The following is a 17,923-nucleotide window of genomic DNA, read 5'->3' as shown; positions in this document are numbered from 1 at the left end:
AAAACATAAAAAAGGTGACATTTGTAGTTTGGAATAAATAAATCAATTGAGTATATCAAAACAATAAATCTGTAATAAAGTACTACAATAACTAGGTTATATTTTGAAATTGTGCTGTAAAGTGTAAAAAAACCAAAAGAAAACACATTTTCAAGGTTTATTTGCAGGTTACTTTTACAATTTTTCAGTTTATTCTTATTTTTGTAAAGGAGGAGGCAGTTTTTGCTGTTTTATTCTAAGCAAACAATGTTGGAACGTCTTCTGAAACCTGGATTCCATTTTTCTTTTCACAGGTGCTCTAATAATACATTACAGATTAAAGACACATGACCTAAGAATCACGCTTTTACTAGTCTTAAAAACACAAAAAAAAAACAAAAAAAAAACACAAGTATTAGGACCACACTTAAGATTAAACTCGAAACACTAGTTTGAGATTAAACCTGTTGTTTTAAGTCAAAAACCTACACAGGTACTATACCACTATACCCTTTACAAAATGCCTTTTGTAGACAGGTTAGAGGAGAAAAATAAATAAATAAAAATTAAAAAAAAAAAAAAAAAAAGAAGAAAAAAAAAAATCATACTTAGGAATCAGTTTTGGTAACTTGGAAATTATTTGTCTTTTACCACATAAATACAATATGGTGGTAAATAAGGCACGATAAGAGATCTGAGCAACACATTTTGGACTATAACTAGTAAAACAGTATTTAGCATTAATATTTAGCATTTCAAGTTTAATCTCAAAATTTCAAAACAAACAATATATTTTTTGTGTCACTAATACTCTGCGTACAAAATGAACATCAGAATTAAAAATTAAAAAAAAAAAACTGCTGCCATTTCACAGGTTTTAAAAAATGCCTTGCAGACTAAATTTAAAGGATAAGATGAAACTACTGTAAACTCAAAGGAAACGCCAAGAGACCAGACACAGCTGTAGATATGAAAAAGACTGGCTGCTTTATTGTTATTGTGATGTTCTGTACAATCAAAAGAGAACTTAGGCGCTTACGGTAAAATTCCAATTTAGGATCACGTTCCCCTGCTCATACTGAGAGACACCGTCTAGTCAATCCTTGAACTCAGTCACAGTAGTCAAGATATTAATGCTAGCAGACATCTTCAAATCAACATGTTGGGTGGTTCTGTATTTACATACGTCATTTACAAAAATTGCACCTCTTAACATGTCTGACTACAGATATAAAAGAATTAACAGATGAGGATGAAGCAGCTGAAATGCATCAAACTGGTGAAGTTTGGGTACAGTTCAATACAAACAGCAACATGAGTGATGGGAAGATTCTGGGTTTAAATTACTGCATAAACACCGCTTTTTATAGCATTGTGATATAATGAAACAAATGAACTACTCTGCAAGTTCAAATGCATACACAAGACAAGATTATTCTTTTGGGCTTGTCTGACTGCAGGACAGTGTGTCTCAATATTTTTCCACTTCTATCAGTACCTCCCTGCATATCCTCAGGAGCCACAGTTTCAAACAGAGGGATTAGACCAACACATAAGCTTGTCCTGTGGTTGGGCTTATGTAGTTCAGTCTCGTTATTCATTAGAGAGTCCTGCAAGGAGAGAAAATAACATAGATAAGTAATTCAAGACAAGAGTAGCAATTAGCATCTTTAATTACTTTTTCTTTAATAGCCACAAGACACACAATATCATTTGCTATAACAAAATAAATGTGACTTTTTTCCCCCTCAAAATGAGATGAGATTGTTATAAAAAAGGATAATAATGGTCTACACAAACAATTTTATCATTCATCACAAGAGTTAATTTTACTGCACTCTTAAAAAGTTGTAATCAAGAGGTAGATATAGGTCTATTGTGGATAATTAATTTGTGGTATGAAATTTTCTTTTACCAATTCATTAATGATGCATTGTTCCTTTTCCCAGAATACCTTAAAATTAAAAATACTCTATTAATCTCTTTTTGTAAAAAAGGCCTGTTATAATTACTTGATATAATAAAAAATTAATACCTTTTTTCAAACAAATATAGTTTAGAGTTTGCACAGAAATATAATTGTGGGATTTTTAAGATATAGATACAGGTGGAAAGGTCATAAATGCATGAAACCTATTAATACTAATACATGGGATCACCAGCCGAGAAGATCTAGCATATGTTGCTGAGGCACACTGGCAAGGGGAAAGAAAATGAAAATAGCAGGTGAGCTAGAAGGTGCTTAGTCATGCCAGAGAAAATGACCCTGATGTCTTTAAAAATGTAACTTTTTGCTCAACTTTCTGATGAAAACTATTAATTCACTGATACTCACCTCTGTTAGGTTCTGCACTCCCAGCTTATATGCTTAAGCCTCTATACCCTCCCTGCCTCTTTCAGTTTGACCACTAGGTCTTCCACTGTCTCCACCTTCATCCCTGCCTGCCTCTGTGGAGGCTCCTCCACTTTCAACACCTCCAACCGTGAAGTCACGTCCACCCCCAAGTCTGCAGGCTTCACAGTAACAATCTTCTTCTTCTTGGCTTTCTGAAACAAGTTATGCACAAAGGGTGAATAAAATAATTACTCTTCTTTTTAACTACTTTATAGCAGGTTAGGTCTTAAAGGTAAACCCAGCAATTACAGTCAGAACCCGTCTCTAATCTTGTCCCAGAAATCAGCAACATGATCTTAATGACTTTTTAGCATCTTTCGTTTCTGAACATCATTTCAGCTGCTTACCATGATATTAGGCAGTGTGGCATATCTGGGGGTGTTGAGTCGAAGGTCTGCAGTGATCACTGCTGGTGTGTTGATCTTAATATGTTCCAGACCACCATCGATTTCTCTGACCAAATTAATCTTGTCTCCTTCCAAGGACACCTCTGATGCAAAGGTACCCTGCAATGTGAAGATACGTATAATTTCACAAAATAAATACATAAAAAAGAAATCACAGTAGGATCTCCCCTGGGAACTGTTCCTCTATTTTCATCTGCTACCCATTATATGGGACTCAGTTAATACCATCTGCTGGTTTGCTAGTGTAACTACAACTACAAATAATCTTGACTACAGGAGTAATGTATGTAACCCAAATTTATAAACAATTTTTGACATTTACATTACAATGTCTGTCTATCCAAGTGCCAAACCTGGACACTGTAAATAAGATTAAAATGCTCCGTTTTAACCAGCCAAAGGAGAACTTCACTCCATCTATCCAGGCAGCCTTTGACTTTGGATTTGTTGATATGTGCAGGACTACTGTGGATCTTACTGACGCAAACTAGTGTTTACCAACTTTGATAAGGTTAGTGAAGGCTATTGGGAACAGGAACATATCCTCTTATCATTACTGCTATACAACACCCACGAAGAAACAGAAAATCTACAAAAAAAGAAAAGAAAGAAAATAAACTGATACCTACATAATTATGGGGTCAAATATCTCAGTGCTACTATTTAAGGTAGTCTTACCTGAGGCCAGTCCAGTAAAGCTGCTGTCATCTGGCCAGTCTGATTGCAATCATCATCGATGGCCTATGAAATAAACACAAGTCCTTAATTACTTAACAGCAGTGCAAGTATTCTTTAGAGTACGCAAACTAAGAACGCAATTTGAGAGAGTGTGAGGAAAATAAACTGAAATCTTTAACCTGTTTGCCAAGGAGAATAAGCTGAGCATCCTCCTGTTTGGCAAGAGCTGCCAGGATCTTAGAGACCTGAAGGGGTCCCAGGTTTTCATAGTCTTTCCCACTCACATCTACATGAATGCCACGGTCAGCCCCCATGGCAAGGGCAGTACGGATGGTCTCCTGAGTTAGAAAAAACACATGTAAGAGAACTTATATTTTGGCTTGATGTTTGATGACAACCCTGAAATTATAATCGTTGATAACCTTAAACATATTAAAAGTACATTTATGTTAACATCATAATAATCACTTTCTGCTTACTGTGAGTCTGACAGGTTATATGCATGGGATTTCAAAAGTTCTTTTACATGTAAAATAATACACCTGAAAAAAAAAAGTAGATAGATATCTATCTATCTATTAGGGGTGCAACGATATTCGTATCGATATTGAACCGTTCGATACAGTGCTTTCGGTTCGGTACGCATATGTGTCGAACAATACAAAATTTGTAATTTATTTTATCAACTTTCCTTCTGACGATGCTGTCTGTGTTGAGCGCTCAGTGAATCTGCGTTCGACTGCTCCGCCTAGGGTCGACAGTGCAGCCTAGGCGGAGTAGTCGAACGCAGATTCACTGAGCGCTCAACACAGACAGCATCGTCAGAAGGAAGAGCGCAGGGCAAGCTAGCGAGACAGAAGTTAAGCTCCCCTTACAACATGGACCTCCCCCATGGACCACCCTCATTCAGATCTGGCCTTTGGAATTATTTTGGTTTTCATGTGACGTATGACCCTGAAGGTAAGCGAGTCATGGACTAAAGTAAAACAGTATGTTGGATGTGCCATGCAATGCTCAATTACATGGGTGGGAACTAGTGTGTTAGCGCAGTTAGCTCGTTAACGTGTTGGCCGTCTAGCCCCATGCACGGAGCGATCGGCGGTAGCTCGTTAACGGAGATTTGCCGTGCTGTGGCGTTAAGGTCATTTCAACGAGATTAACCTGAGAGCACTAGTGGGAACACAACGAATATGACTGCACATTTACGCCGACATCATCCTAGTGCAAAGACAAGTGGAAGCAGAAAAAATACAAGCAAGCATGCTACTAACTTTAGCCGAGTCATTTAGACAGCTGTTTAATATGCTGCTGAGAATATAGCCCAGAAGAAGCGGATAGTATAGCTTTTATTTTGGAAAGAGACATTTCTCTGTAATAAACTCTCTTTTCCAAAGATGAGTGATTCCTCAATCAGATACAGGGCTTGCAATATCGCTAGCCTGACGTCCCGGAGCTAGCGATTTTTTTCAGTCGGGCTACCAAAATCTATCTCTTCCCTGCCCGTCGGGCTTTTGTAGGAAGGAAAAATATATGTCAATGCTTCTGCATTCTTTCGGAAATGTAGCTGGGTAATTATGTCATTGGCATCGGTGAGCCACTGTCAATATGTGACATATTGAAGTCGCGTTTGAATTTGCGCTTGTTTTTTTGCTTTCACTTTGCAATCGTGCGAACTGTGTATAGAGAGCGACAGCACTGATCTGTGAGTGATGATAATTTGTGCACCAATTCCTCTGACATCGTCTTATTAATCGTTAGCTTACTATGCAAACATGACAAGTGAAATCTCCCGCAGCTTAAACATGTGAGAGGTTGATCGCGCAGAGAATCGCTGAGCTTATGTGAGTGCGTGTGTAAAAGCAGCAGGATATATATTTGACTACGATGACCTGGATGACTGAGAACCTTCACAGACAGATATATATTTTAGTTCTGCTGAGCCAAATAAGACAGGTCAGGGTGAAGAAGTGACAGCCAAAGAAAAGCTTACCACAAAACGGAGAAGTTATGACAAATCAGACTATAAGGCAAAAAGAAAGTGCAGCTTTATGGTTTCATGGACAAAAGAATTTCTGTGGCTGCAATATGACGAGCTAAATAACCAGGGCTGCACATAAGTGGTCCGCAGGTGCGCATTCGCTGTCAAAATAAAAAACACGCACAAGGGTTAGGGTTAAATTTAAAAACTGTACTTTTGAGTTAAAATATATATTTATAATTTTAATAAATGACAAATTAAAAAGGCATGAACATTTTTTTGTATCGAAAAAATATCGAACCGTGACACCAAAGTATCGAACCGAACCGAACCGTGAATTTTGTGTATCGTTGCACCCCTACTATCTATCTATCTATCTATCTATCTATCTATCTATCTATCTATCTCTCTCTCTCAACTTGCAGCAGCTCCAAAAAACTCCAAAAAGCAGTTAACTTGCTAAATTACTGTCTCGCCCCAGCTCATTCACCTGCGACTGCTGTGGCCCACAGCTGACAGCCACAACCTCCTTAATAAGCTTCTTCTCCTTCAGCTTGACCGCCTCCTCTACAGCAATCTCACAGAAGGGGTTCATTGAGTGCTTAACGCCATCTGTCACCACGCCAGTGTTGTCTGGCTTCACACGGATCTGTGGAGAAACAAAACAATAACACGGGGTCACTACAGAGGAGCTAAATTAAAGAAACCTGTCAAACACAATGACAGAAGCTTAGAAATGAACCGAACCAATACAAGGTGTTAAAAAGGTAAATACATCTAGTGATGGATATTTAAACAGATTTAATCTAACTGGCAGAAAACCTTTAACTAATCTTATCTTTTTTAAAAATTGGTCTGAAATAACCAATTCTGACACCACTGGCATTGATGTGCTACTATAATCACTTCTACTCTTTTGGAAAGTCACAAAGGTAGCACTGTTGCTGGCACTGGGCAATAAGGCCTTGCTTTGGAGCTGCTGCGACTTCCATGCCAAATTGAGAAAAAGTATATACATCTCAAGGGACTGGGCAGGGTGTTGAGGAAAAGGTCTTCCACAATTGTGGCCAGGATATTTGCAGTATATTAATGATTTTTTTATTGTCATTGTATGACAATAAAAAACATTAAATTAAATTAAAATTAAAATAAAAACATTAATAAAAAAATAAGAAAAACCTAGTGGCTTTAACATTTCTGTGAATGGACCCTGCCATAAAGTCAATATAATGCAACTTCACTTATACAGAACACTTACCAGTTAAAAATTCAATTCTTGCAGTAATCAGTCAGTCATATAAAACACGAGTGATAAAATATAAAATAACATCAGAACACTTACACTGACATTGTGGAGGACTATAAATACCTTGGAGTACACATTGACAATAAACTGGACTGGGCTAAAAACACCACAGCACTTTACAGGAAGGGCCAGAGTCGTCTCTATTTTTTGAGGCGACTGAGGTCCTTCAACATCTGCCAGAAAATGCTGAGGATTTTCTATGAGTCTGTTGTGGCCAGTGCGATCCTCTATGCTGTTGCATGCTGGGGGAGCAGGCTGAGGGTCGCAGATGCCAACAGACTTAATAAACTAATCCGTAAGGCCAGCAATGTTGTGGGGATGGAGCTGGACTCCCTCAAGGTGGTGTCGGAGAGGCGGATGCTGTCCAAGATAAAGACAATGTTGGATAACACCTCCCACCCACTCCATGACATGCTGGTCAGTCACAGGAGCACGTTCAGTGAGAGACTGAGATTACCGAAAAGCACCACTGAACGACACAGGAAATCATTCCTGCCTGTGGCCATCTCCCTGTACAACGCATCCACTTAACACACTGTTTGCTGCTACAACTACACATGTTTCTTTTCCAACTATTTATTTATGAGTGACTTATGTATGTATGTATGTATGTATGTATGTATGTATATATATGTATATATTGTACTATTCTTAGTTAGTGTATTGTCTGTCTTGTCTTAATGTTGGTTTAAAATGGAGCACTGTAACAAAAAATAATTTCCCCCAGGGATCAATAAAGTATTCTGATTCTGATTCTGATTAATCTGACATTGCAAGCACGCGTGGGCATTTCCCCAAACTGCACACAATTTAAAATGGGAAAAAAATAAATAAAGCCAATGCTCTGAAAGTACTGACCTCTTCCTATCAGACCGCTGAAGATATAGTAATCATAGTCGCTTTAACACTGTGCGGATCCTGCTGAGAGCAGCTCAGGCAGGACTGTTCTTGCTGCAACATACACCAGCTAGTATTGCTTATTGATTATGGTGCTGTACCTCAACTGAAGGGTAATGTTAAACAGTCAAAAATATTCCCATTTGAATAACTGTTCCTGCAACATACACGCCTGGCTTACAAACTACTTTAAAATTTGGGAAAGTCACTGCCCAGTTTGCATGGAAGTTATGCCAGAGGTTCAAACAGACATGTTATACAACTTGCAAGAAGTCGTTTGCTGCCCTGCTAAACACAAACTCAGCTTCTCAGTATTGTGCATTAAATAAATGAATACATGAATTTGGCTAGAGACAAACAACTTATCTGTCAAAATAATATGACCGGTCAGTGGTGTGGTGTTGCTCTTGTTTCCACAACCAACTGACGATTTTAGGCTAACATTAGCTAGCAGAGCACAGAATGTCAAATAAGTGAGCAAAGAAAAATACCTTTAAAATCGCGAAAGAAAATAGGTAATTTGACCTAAGATATTACCTTAACTGCATAGTCAATGACACGCTTAACTCCGACGAGAACACGGCCAGACATTGTAGCTGAAACGTTTAAATATAACAGACAGCTAGCGTTACACAGTCACCGCAATGAACCTTCACTGAAGAAGCAGTCGGAATTATTTCAGGGTGAAACCAGAGGAGAGACTAAAGTGACCGCCCCCCACTCTAGCCAATGAAATGTTGGCATTATCCAGCGTTGTAGGTTACGATTGGCTGTCGTGTGTAAGTTGGTTGCTAAACTCAACAAAAAGTCGCCGGTCGCCGCAATTTCGTTGATTGAATAACAGTTCGAACTTACTGCGATTGTTGCTGAATGACACTTATATCACTTCCATTACTATCGTAATGAATATCTTATTGATCAACTTGGTTAAAATGAGTGAATTACGATGAACCACATACTAATCACACGGTGCCCCACATATCTATGTAATAAACAAAACCCAGAGAAGAAGAGTTCCGCTTATATGGGGCAAAGGTCACGAATAACAGAGTGACATAATGACAATCATATTGAGTGTCAAAAAACGTTTTAACTCCACCTGATAGACGATAAGTCAGTGTACTCCTAGTGCCAGTCCCTGGCTAAATGGGTTGGGTTAGATCAAAAAGGTCATTCAACATAAAGTTTTACCAAATCAAGCATGCGGACCATTAAGAATGCTATTTACATGCAGGTTGCCATCAAGGTGCCAATAGAAACTGTGCTACTAGTGGCCGGAGACAAAGAAACAGGAGAGGGGAAGGCATGTTCAGAGCCAACAAGAGAGAAAGATAGGCGGGAATGAGTGCGTGATTGTGAAAGCGAAAGAGCTGGCTGATAATAATGAAGCGAAGGAAGGTAGATATATTGCGTTTAGAGGAGACCAGGTGGAAGGGAACGATGGCCAGACAGATGAGGTCAAGCAAGAGTCTCAGTGGACTATAACATTATAGTCTTAATGATAAAATTGTGAGAGAGTAAGGAGCAGGTGGAAGAGAGCCTGGAGAGGTGAAGGTCTGTTCTCGAGAGAAGAGGAGTGAACGTTTATAGAACTGAGATATAATATGTGTGTGAATAGGAGGAAAACAGGCATAACAGTGAAGTTGGTTGAGTTTAAATACCTAGGGTAAACCCTGAAGGAAATTGCCATCCCGGGTTTCCTCCGTGGCGTGAGCGATAAGCAGAGTTTTGTCCTTTCCTTCTAAGATTCCTAATTATTTAAAGTAACACTCAGGTATGCCATTCAGCGTGTTAGTACGAGCTCGGGAGCAGCTTGGGAGAACAAGAAAACAGAGACTGCTTTAGGTTGCCTTCCCAATCGACTCAAAGGTTTATTTGATACACAGCAGTTTATATAGAGGAAAAAAAAGGTTCGTGTGTCAGCAAGTTCTCAGTTCAAACCAGTACAGACCAAATAAGGAAACGTCTTCCTGCCTTCTGAGCAAAGTATCCCTTGTGTAGTTTATCAGTTCAGCTATAATTTATGATCATCCCAGCAAAATACACAGAATACAGAGTTCTTTCATTAGTGAATTCTGAAACAAACCACCTAGCCTTTAACGAGCCTTTTTCTAAGAGATAAGGAAGGGAGGATGGGAGTAAGGAAGTGGTCTCATCTCTGTGGTGTTTTCGACCTTGGGGTACCAGCTTGTGAGTCCTACACATTAATTCTTGGGTCACAGAGAAAGAGAAAAACAACTAGTAGATGGGCCATATTGAGTAACAGTTTTCCTGTATAAAACAATATCCTGTAAATGCTACTATGGTATCAAAATATCATAACAGTTCTCCCCTTTTATCATGAAATGATAACATAGTATAAAGACAGAATGTAATAACATAATATAAAGATAAATCATAAATGTGAAACAAATCATAAATGTAACTAGTCCTTCGAGTGAGCTTAATATCAAAAATTCCGAGAGCGTATACATGGTATCACACAACAGACAATAATCATCAAAAACATGCTGCAACGGTTACAAAGGCTACAATTAGTTCCTTCCATCTCCCAAACGTGTCCTGTAGCCACTTATGTAGCCACTGACCGTGACCTGTATTGGCAATTAGTTCTATCTGCAATGCTTCAAGTTTATTCATAGCTTGTGTGAATGAACCGTTAGGGGCGGTGTTATTGGGAATGAAAGTACAACAAACATCAACGGTTACTAGACCACAGGTACCGGTCCAATTAACAGGTAAAGCTAATCTAAGGGTATTATTGCACATCCAATAAGCATGTGGGATTGCTCTAGTTAGGCGCGTGACCATGTGTGATTTAACTAACTCCCCCCAGTCAGTGTCATTTAAGACACCGTCTGGGGGAACAATGATCGAGTCTCTGCTCGAACTTGAACTGTGTGTGTGTTCCTCCAGATATGATACAACTTCAGCCATAGAGACAGCTAGCCATGTCTCATTACAGCGTGCACCTGGGGAGTCAGAGAAGAATGTATAGTTATCCTTTGTATAATCTATGTGTGTGTCTGGGCCAGTTAACTTTAGTCTGCGCAGACATATCATACTAGTATTAAAATGGAGAGGGATCTGTCCTAAGGGCAGTGAGGGTTTTAACCTATTCTTGGGGCGTTTCATTGGGGCGCAGGTCCCTGCGGTGTCATTAGATAACTTCAATAATTCGCCTAATGGAGTCTCAGGGTTAGTTGGTGTGTGTGTGTGTCTAAGTAAGCAGTCGAGAGGGCTCAGAGTCAACTGTAAAGCGTCTTTAAAGAGAGCATTATCTCCGCCGATTTTCTCTAGTCCCTCAGTGAGGGGGAAACCGGATATGGGGTATCCTACTATTACCTGTTCTGGATTAGCCTTTGAACAGACATAACAGTTACTGTTTCCTAAATCACGAGCGGCTGTTCTGGCATTTTCATACCAGGCGTTAGCTCCTGTTCTAGAGGGTGCATAAAATGGTTTATTAGTGGCGTCTATGTTGCTATTTACTGATTTTAGGGAACTTAATGAGTGCATTAAGTAGGTGTCTTGCAAAATGGAGCATGAGGTATAGTCAGCAAAATATGACCTGCAGAAATATGAACATGGTTGCAGTCTACAATACAAAATAGCAAAGAGAAATCCTAAGGTTAATGCGATAGATATGATAAATAACCTAAATATATAAGAAAGACAGTTCTTCAGTCGTCTTCTGGCCTGGTCCCAGGTTCGAGAGACACAGAATAAGCGTCGTATGATGACAATGGGCATTTTCATTTTCTCCATTATCAGGATGGAATGAGTCTGGCTTTATCAGGTTAGACATCATGTGGTACTTTTGGCTTTCTGTTCCTGCTGGATGTTTGAGTACCTTGTTGTTGTTCTTTCAGGCGTTGTGTGTTAATCAGTGATTGTGTGTGTATGTACTGGATCCGGGCGCTGGCTCGCCTGAGATGTCATCTACCCGTGTGTGTTTATTTGCTCTAGTTCCGGGCGCTGGCTCGCCGGAGATGTCGTCTGCTTGATCCGACGCCTGAGATGGTCCGATTGGGCTGGTCTTAACCCTGCTGGCATGAATCCACTGAGGTTGTCCGTCCGTAAGGATGCTGGTTCTTCGTCACTGCCAGTACAGTCTGGGGCTGGAACACGCGCGGCCTCCCAGAGAGTCCTTGGTTTTAGTGGCTTCTCCAACATGCATCTCCTTGTCTCCACTGGTGGAACTGTGGAGGGGAAAGGCTGAGAGAGACAAACTTTCTGATAGTTATTATTCAGTTTTTCTACCAGGTTGTGAACATCAGTGGACAATGCAATATACATCACCTTCTACTAGCGGTGCCCCTCTGGAAGCTGACCATGGTGTTGGAAATAGTCTTATTTCAAATGGAAATAATTTGGTTACTGTAGATTGAGTCATTCTAATCTCACACAGGACTTGAGTAAGTAATTTGACCCAGGTCATTAAAGTTTTAGCACACTTTTGAATTACTTCTAATGTGAATGAAGATCCTCTATCACTGTTAATTTCGTGAGGTATTCCGAATCTGGGTATTATTTCATTGCTCAACTTTTGACAGACTACTTCTGCAGTTTCTTTTGATGTTGGATAAGCTTCTACTCATTTACTAAATTGATCCACTATTACCAGTAAGTACTTGATGCTTCCTTGCGCTGGCATATGTGTAAAATCAATTTGTAATGTATGAAATGGAAAATCTGGTTGTGGTAAATGCTGATGTTTCGCTTTTGAGCTACCTACATTAGTTCGTGCACATGTTAGACAGGTTGCTAATATGCTTTTTACTGCATGCAATGTTTTCTCAATTACAAATCTTAATTTTATTGCCCCTATTACCCCTCTTTGTCCGACATAACTCACACAGTGAAAATGTCGGGCAAGGACTGGCACCAGGGAATATGGGAGGGCAATCAAACCCTTAAGATTTTGTATAAGCCATCTCTGTCTTCTAAGGTACAGTCATTATTCTCACAATAGGTGTAATCACATGCAGAGGCTTGCTCTTGTATGAATTTTAAATCAACATTTGTTTCTAAATAGTCTGGGAGTGTAACAAGTGGCAGCTGTAGGGGCACAGATAATACTTCCTGTGGAGGTGGGAGCTGTGATGCAGCTGCAGCCTTGGCTGTCACGTCTGCTAAGGCATTACCTGTTGCTTCGTCTGTGTCAGCTGTACTGTGTCCATTCGTTTTTTACAACTGCAACGGCCGATGGTAGCTGTATAGCCTGAAAAAGTCTTTGAACAAAATCATAATTTAGCAATTTATTTTCCATCAGCAGATCTAAATCCTCTCTGTCTCCACAATGTGCCAAAGTCATGCACAACGCCAAATGCATAGCGGCTGTCTGCGTAAATTGCCACACGCTTATCCAAATGTAGCTCACAGGCGCGTATTAAAGCCATGAGCTCTGCTTTTTGTGCTGAGTGAAATGGTAATGAGTGAGCCTCTAGTATGATGTCAGGCACTGTTACCACTGAATAGCCACAAAGAAATGAGTTGTCATTCGGCCTTGAACAGGACCCGTCCACATAAACCGTGGCTGAGTCTGGGATAGGTGTCTGCTCTAAATCTGGACGTGGTGCTGTCGATTCCTGTATACGTGTCATGCAGTCATGATCGTCAAGCCTGTCTGAGCCATCCTGTCGGTCAGAAGAACACAGCATAGGATCAATAAATGTGCTGGCGAATCAGGTGTGCTGCTCGCTTTTATAGTGAGATTTGCATATGTTGTGTAGTTATGTTTGCTAGAATGGTCGTGACCTGGTGATTGGTGTGTAGAATAGTGTCATGTGAGAGTGTGAGCTTCTCGCAGTCCCTTATCATGATAGAGCAAGCTGCTACTGCCCTCAGGCAGGCCGGCATTCCCTGAACAATTCAGGCAGCACCTTTGAGTGGCGGAGGTCAGCACTCCCTGTAATGCATTGAAAGAGGCAGTCATTTCTGTGGACCACAGTATTCGAGGAGGCTTGTCTTTTTTTTTTACAACAGTCATGCAGAATGTGGTCATGAAAAGAACAGTCTGGTATCCACTGTCTGCAATAGTTCACCATGCCCAGGAAGGACAACATTTCCTTCTGTGTAGTGGGCCGAGGGACAGAGGTCACAGCTTTGACCCTGTCTGCAGTCATGGAACGTTTTCCGTGAGACAGTGTGAATCCCAAATATTGAACAGAAGTCTGACAGTACTGCATTTTCTTTGCTGATGCTTTGTGGCCAGTCCTTTGGAGGTGCTGGAGAAGCATGTGTGTAGCAGTTTGACACAGTTTTTCACTCGGAGCACAGAGGAGGAGGTCATCCACATGTGGATCAGGGTGCAGCCCTGGAGGAGTGAAGCACCAGTGAGAAAGCAGCAGAGCTGTCTATCATGCCTTGGGGCAAACGAGTCCAAGTGTACTGCTTATTTCTATGTGTGAATGCAAATAACGGCTGTGTGTCTTACTGAGAAAAAGGAGCGGAGCATAAATCCACCACGGTAAAATGTGTATGCAATGCATGTCAATATGCTGTGAACATCTGAAACGAGAGGTGGCAGAGGAATGTTGACTGCATTAATTTGCCTTAAGTCTTGTATGAAACGCCATACGCCAGGTTTGTTAGGCTTTGGCACAGGATTGACAGGAGTAATATATGGAGATACTGTAGGCTTTATTACTCCTGTAGTTTCTAAATCTCCTATCATGACATCTAGGGCTGCGGCTTTTTCGGCAGAAATGGGATGTTGCTTGACATATACTGGCTTGTTGTGTTTTAATAGGTGTACGTGATAAAGTGTACAGTCAATAAATCCTATATCATTCTCACTTTTAGACCACAATGTCATATTCTGGTATTCAGCTGGCAATGTAACTGCAGAAATAGTACAGTGGATAGGTTAGGTTACATCTATGTGACGACATGGTGTAGTTATGTCATAACCTATGTCTGAGTTATGTGACAAAATCACTGTTTGACCTTCACTTGTGTGAGCAGTTATCATGTTGTTGAAAAGTGTGAGAGAAACAAAAGTGTGGCTCCCAGTCATGGGATTACCTGTTAGTGGCGTCTGTACACGTTTTTTTTTGGCACAGTGTGTGACATAGAGTACCGGACAAAAAGGATGTTGAGTTCATTCTCTGCTGAGGGTCCAGCTGACACAGAGGATGTTCCTTCTCCATCATGTCGGTACATAGGGCAGAGAAAACATAAGCTGTTATCAGTGTCAGCAAACATTTCACACTTTGTGTTAAATTAAATACACAAATTCATCTTTGCTTTGGGTGTCTGCGGCTGCTGGAAAACTGAGCTAAATTTGCACCTCTAGCTTGTCCAACAGTGCATAAAGCGTTTTATGAATACTAGGATAGATTCATCAGGCTTCTGTTTACACATAGTTACTGCATTTAAGTCAATTTTGTCTCTGGACATTGTTAGCAGGAATTTCTTTAGATTCTTAAAGAAATCGGCGACTTTGTCATTATTTACCCTCCTTTTGTCCATAGCGGTAACATTTGATGCATCACGTCGCGGCATTCTATCATATTTTCTACAGGACTTTTTAAGCAGACTACTTTTCTTATCACAAATGATATTCAACATTTCTACTGACCTGGTTTCTGGCGATAATCGTTCGGGATAAGGCTCCGAAAAGAGATTAGAATGCATTGTACTCACAGTCCGTAAGTTGTAAACAAAGTCAGTCACATAAGCACTTCCGCATGTTCTGGATACGTAATCATGGAAGTCTTCGCCGATTCGTGGACGTGGGTTACACGTAACTGGAAATGGGAGTCGTACTGAGCTGTTGTTTGAGACTTTAAATTTAATTTTTTATTAATTTTTTGGTTTTACAGGTACTTTAGATTTTTTATCGGACCTGTCTGTGGTCTTTGAATAATTCTGACCCATGTTCAGTGATTTCCAGAGGGGTTTACACGCTAGGAGGATTTATGTTAGTATTTTCGCTGCGGCACAGCTGAGGTCACTTTAAATTTATTGCTAGCAATTTTTTGTTTGTGTGAGCAACTCTCACTTAGCGAGCAACTTCTCGCTTAACGAGCAACTTCTCGTAAAACAACAGGCAACTTCCTGTGTCTTTCTGCTTTTAATTTACTGCTTTTAACCCTTGTATGGTAATCGGGTCTGTGAGACCCGTTCAACTTCTCCCTGTGTCACTCTTTGGTGAGCAACTTCTCACTTAACGAGAAGTATTTAAGACAACAGGCAACTTCCTGTGTCACTCTTTGGTGAGCAACTTCTCACTTAACGAGAAGTATTTAAGACAACAGGCAACTTCCTGTGTCACTCTTTCTGAGTGAGCAACTTAAACAAAATTAAAATATTCAAGACAACAGGCAACTTCCTGTGTCCACCAACACCACACAAGGGTTAATTTACTTTATTCGGGGACTGAGGAAGTCAGTCAGTGTATCTCTCTGGATCACTAAGTGAAACTTCGTCAGCATATCCCGTTTCTTTATGGATCGATCACTGAGAGAGGTATAATAGGTCTTTATATAAATATGAAAGACGCATATTTACCTTCTGTCAGCGGATCCCACTTCTGACACCAAAATTGAAGGAAATTGCCATCCCGGGTTTCCTCCGTGGCGTGAGCGATAAGCAGAGTTTTGTCCTTTCCTTCTAAGATTCCTAATTATTTAAAGTAACACTCAGGTATGCCATTCAGCGTGTTAGTACGAGCTCGGGAGCAGCTTGGGAGAACAAGAAAACAGAGACTGCTTTAGGTTGCCTTCCCAATCGACTCAAAGGTTTATTTGATACACAGCAGTTTATATAGAGGAAAAAAAAGGTTCGTGTGTCAGCAAGTTCTCAGTTCAAACCAGTACAGACCAAATAAGGAAACGTCTTCCTGCCTTCTGAGCAAAGTATCCCTTGTGTAGTTTATCAGTTCAGCTATAATTTATGATCATCCCAGCAAAATACACAGAATACAGAGTTCTTTCATTAGTGAATTCTGAAACAAACCACCTAGCCTTTAACGAGCCTTTTTCTAAGAGATAAGGAAGGGAGGATGGGAGTAAGGAAGTGGTCTCATCTCTGTGGTGTTTTCGACCTTGGGGTACCAGCTTGTGAGTCCTACACATTAATTCTTGGGTCACAGAGAAAGAGAAAAACAACTAGTAGATGGGCCATATTGAGTAACAGTTTTCCTGTATAAAACAATATCCTGTAAATGCTACTATGGTATCAAAATATCATAACAAACCCAGTATTGGCATTATGGATAAGCCTTGGGGGTCCAGGCCTGCCCACTAAAGCCACTATGCCACCTCAGTTAAATTCTGCTAATAAACTTGAATTTATACAATTTGGTAATGAAAAACATAAAGACCAGTAACATCAGTAAATTATTGCATTGCAAACTCAATTTAATTATTCAGTTCACGGCAGTTTAGTAATTCTACGGGAATCATGTTAACCAGGAGGACACTGAGTGGATAGGCCTATGCAGGTCAGACTTTGGGAGGTACTTCTCATGTCTGTCTGACACCAAGAAAGATCATTCATCAGCTTGTGCATTTGGTTTTAAAGCATGACCCTACAAGAAAGCTGCAAAACAAATGGAAATGTGTTGAGGATATGTGCTCATCTGTCCTAGTGGATGGTGAGTTCACTGATCCCCCTTTGCATTTAGAGAAAATCTAGCTCCTGCTTTGTCTCTTATAAATGGCTACATTTCTCTGCATGTGTATTATGTGTGTACAGCTGTACACACATAATACAATGTATAACATGTATAACAATGTATGTATAACATGTATAACGTATGTATAACGTATAAATAACATAATGGTGATTAGTGACAGAAGGATAGTAGCAAGAGTGAAAATTTACAAGTAAAATGTATAGTTTGGAGATGGTAGCACTGGCAAAAAGACAGGAGGCAGAGCTTAAGATGCAAATATTTACATTGGGAGTGACCAAAATGAACAGGATTAGAAATGTGTACATCAGAGGGACAGCTCAGGTTTTAGACACAAGGTTAGAGAGACATGGCTGAGATGGTTTGGACATGTGAAGAGGAGGGATAGTCCATGCATTGCACTAGGATGCTGAAGATAGAGCTGCCAGGCTGTTGGAAAAGAGGAAGACTACGGAGGAGGTTAATGGAGTTAAGGAGGATATGCATAGGGTAGTGTGGAAGAAGAGGAGGCTACAGATAGGGTGAGAAGTAGGCAGATAGTCTGCTGTGGGGACCTCTAAAGGGAGCAGAAGAAGGAAGAAATATGTGTGTCAGTTGTAAGTTTATCGTGTATCTGTCATGGCTCGCTGTGTGGCAGGCA

The 17,923-nt window shown here is 40.2% G+C and overlaps 1 protein-coding gene and 1 long non-coding RNA gene across 2 annotated transcripts; both read right to left on the bottom strand.

The window, feature by feature from the left end:
- Positions 1 to 941: 941 nt before the first annotated feature.
- Positions 942 to 8,336, bottom strand: etfb (electron transfer flavoprotein subunit beta). The gene is made up of 7 exons (XM_085423558.1): positions 8,178 to 8,336; positions 5,928 to 6,086; positions 3,639 to 3,797; positions 3,460 to 3,522; positions 2,722 to 2,880; positions 2,315 to 2,526; positions 942 to 1,589 (listed from the first exon to the last, which is right to left on the bottom strand). The coding sequence occupies exons 1-6, from the start codon at positions 8,229 to 8,231 to the stop codon at positions 2,356 to 2,358; spliced, it is 765 nt and encodes a 254-aa protein (XP_085279684.1). The 5' UTR covers positions 8,232 to 8,336; the 3' UTR covers positions 942 to 1,589; positions 2,315 to 2,355.
- A 990-nt stretch (positions 8,337 to 9,326) lies between these two features.
- LOC146659483 (uncharacterized) lies at positions 9,327 to 16,828 on the bottom strand. The gene is made up of 3 exons (XR_014913802.1): positions 16,158 to 16,828; positions 12,788 to 15,394; positions 9,327 to 11,858 (listed from the first exon to the last, which is right to left on the bottom strand). It is a non-coding gene; the product is annotated as an uncharacterized LOC146659483 (long non-coding RNA).
- Between the last annotated feature and the right edge of the window lie 1,095 nt (positions 16,829 to 17,923).

This window comes from Rhamphochromis longiceps, linkage group LG11 (genome assembly GCF_057381845.1).
Source record: "Rhamphochromis longiceps isolate RC_006_pf linkage group LG11, R_longiceps_female_GT1.1, whole genome shotgun sequence".
Classification (NCBI taxonomy): Eukaryota; Metazoa; Chordata; class Actinopteri; order Cichliformes; family Cichlidae; genus Rhamphochromis; species Rhamphochromis longiceps.
The sequence above is the reverse complement of the archived record's forward strand: the minus strand, read 5'-3'. Positions and strand labels throughout refer to the sequence as shown.

Excerpts from the sequence above, each read along its gene's own strand:
- etfb (XM_085423558.1), bottom strand. The coding sequence starts at position 8,231 with ATGTCTGGCCGTGTTCTCGTCGGAGTTAAGCGTGTCATTGACTATGCA. Across the intron at positions 6,087-8,177 it reads TCATTGACTATGCAGTTAAG|ATCCGTGTGAAGCCAGACAA; the intron begins GTAATATCTTAG and ends GTTTCTCCACAG. Across the intron at positions 3,798-5,927 it reads GTGGGCCACAGCAGTCGCAG|GAGACCATCCGTACTGCCCT; the intron begins GTGAATGAGCTG and ends TTTCTAACTCAG.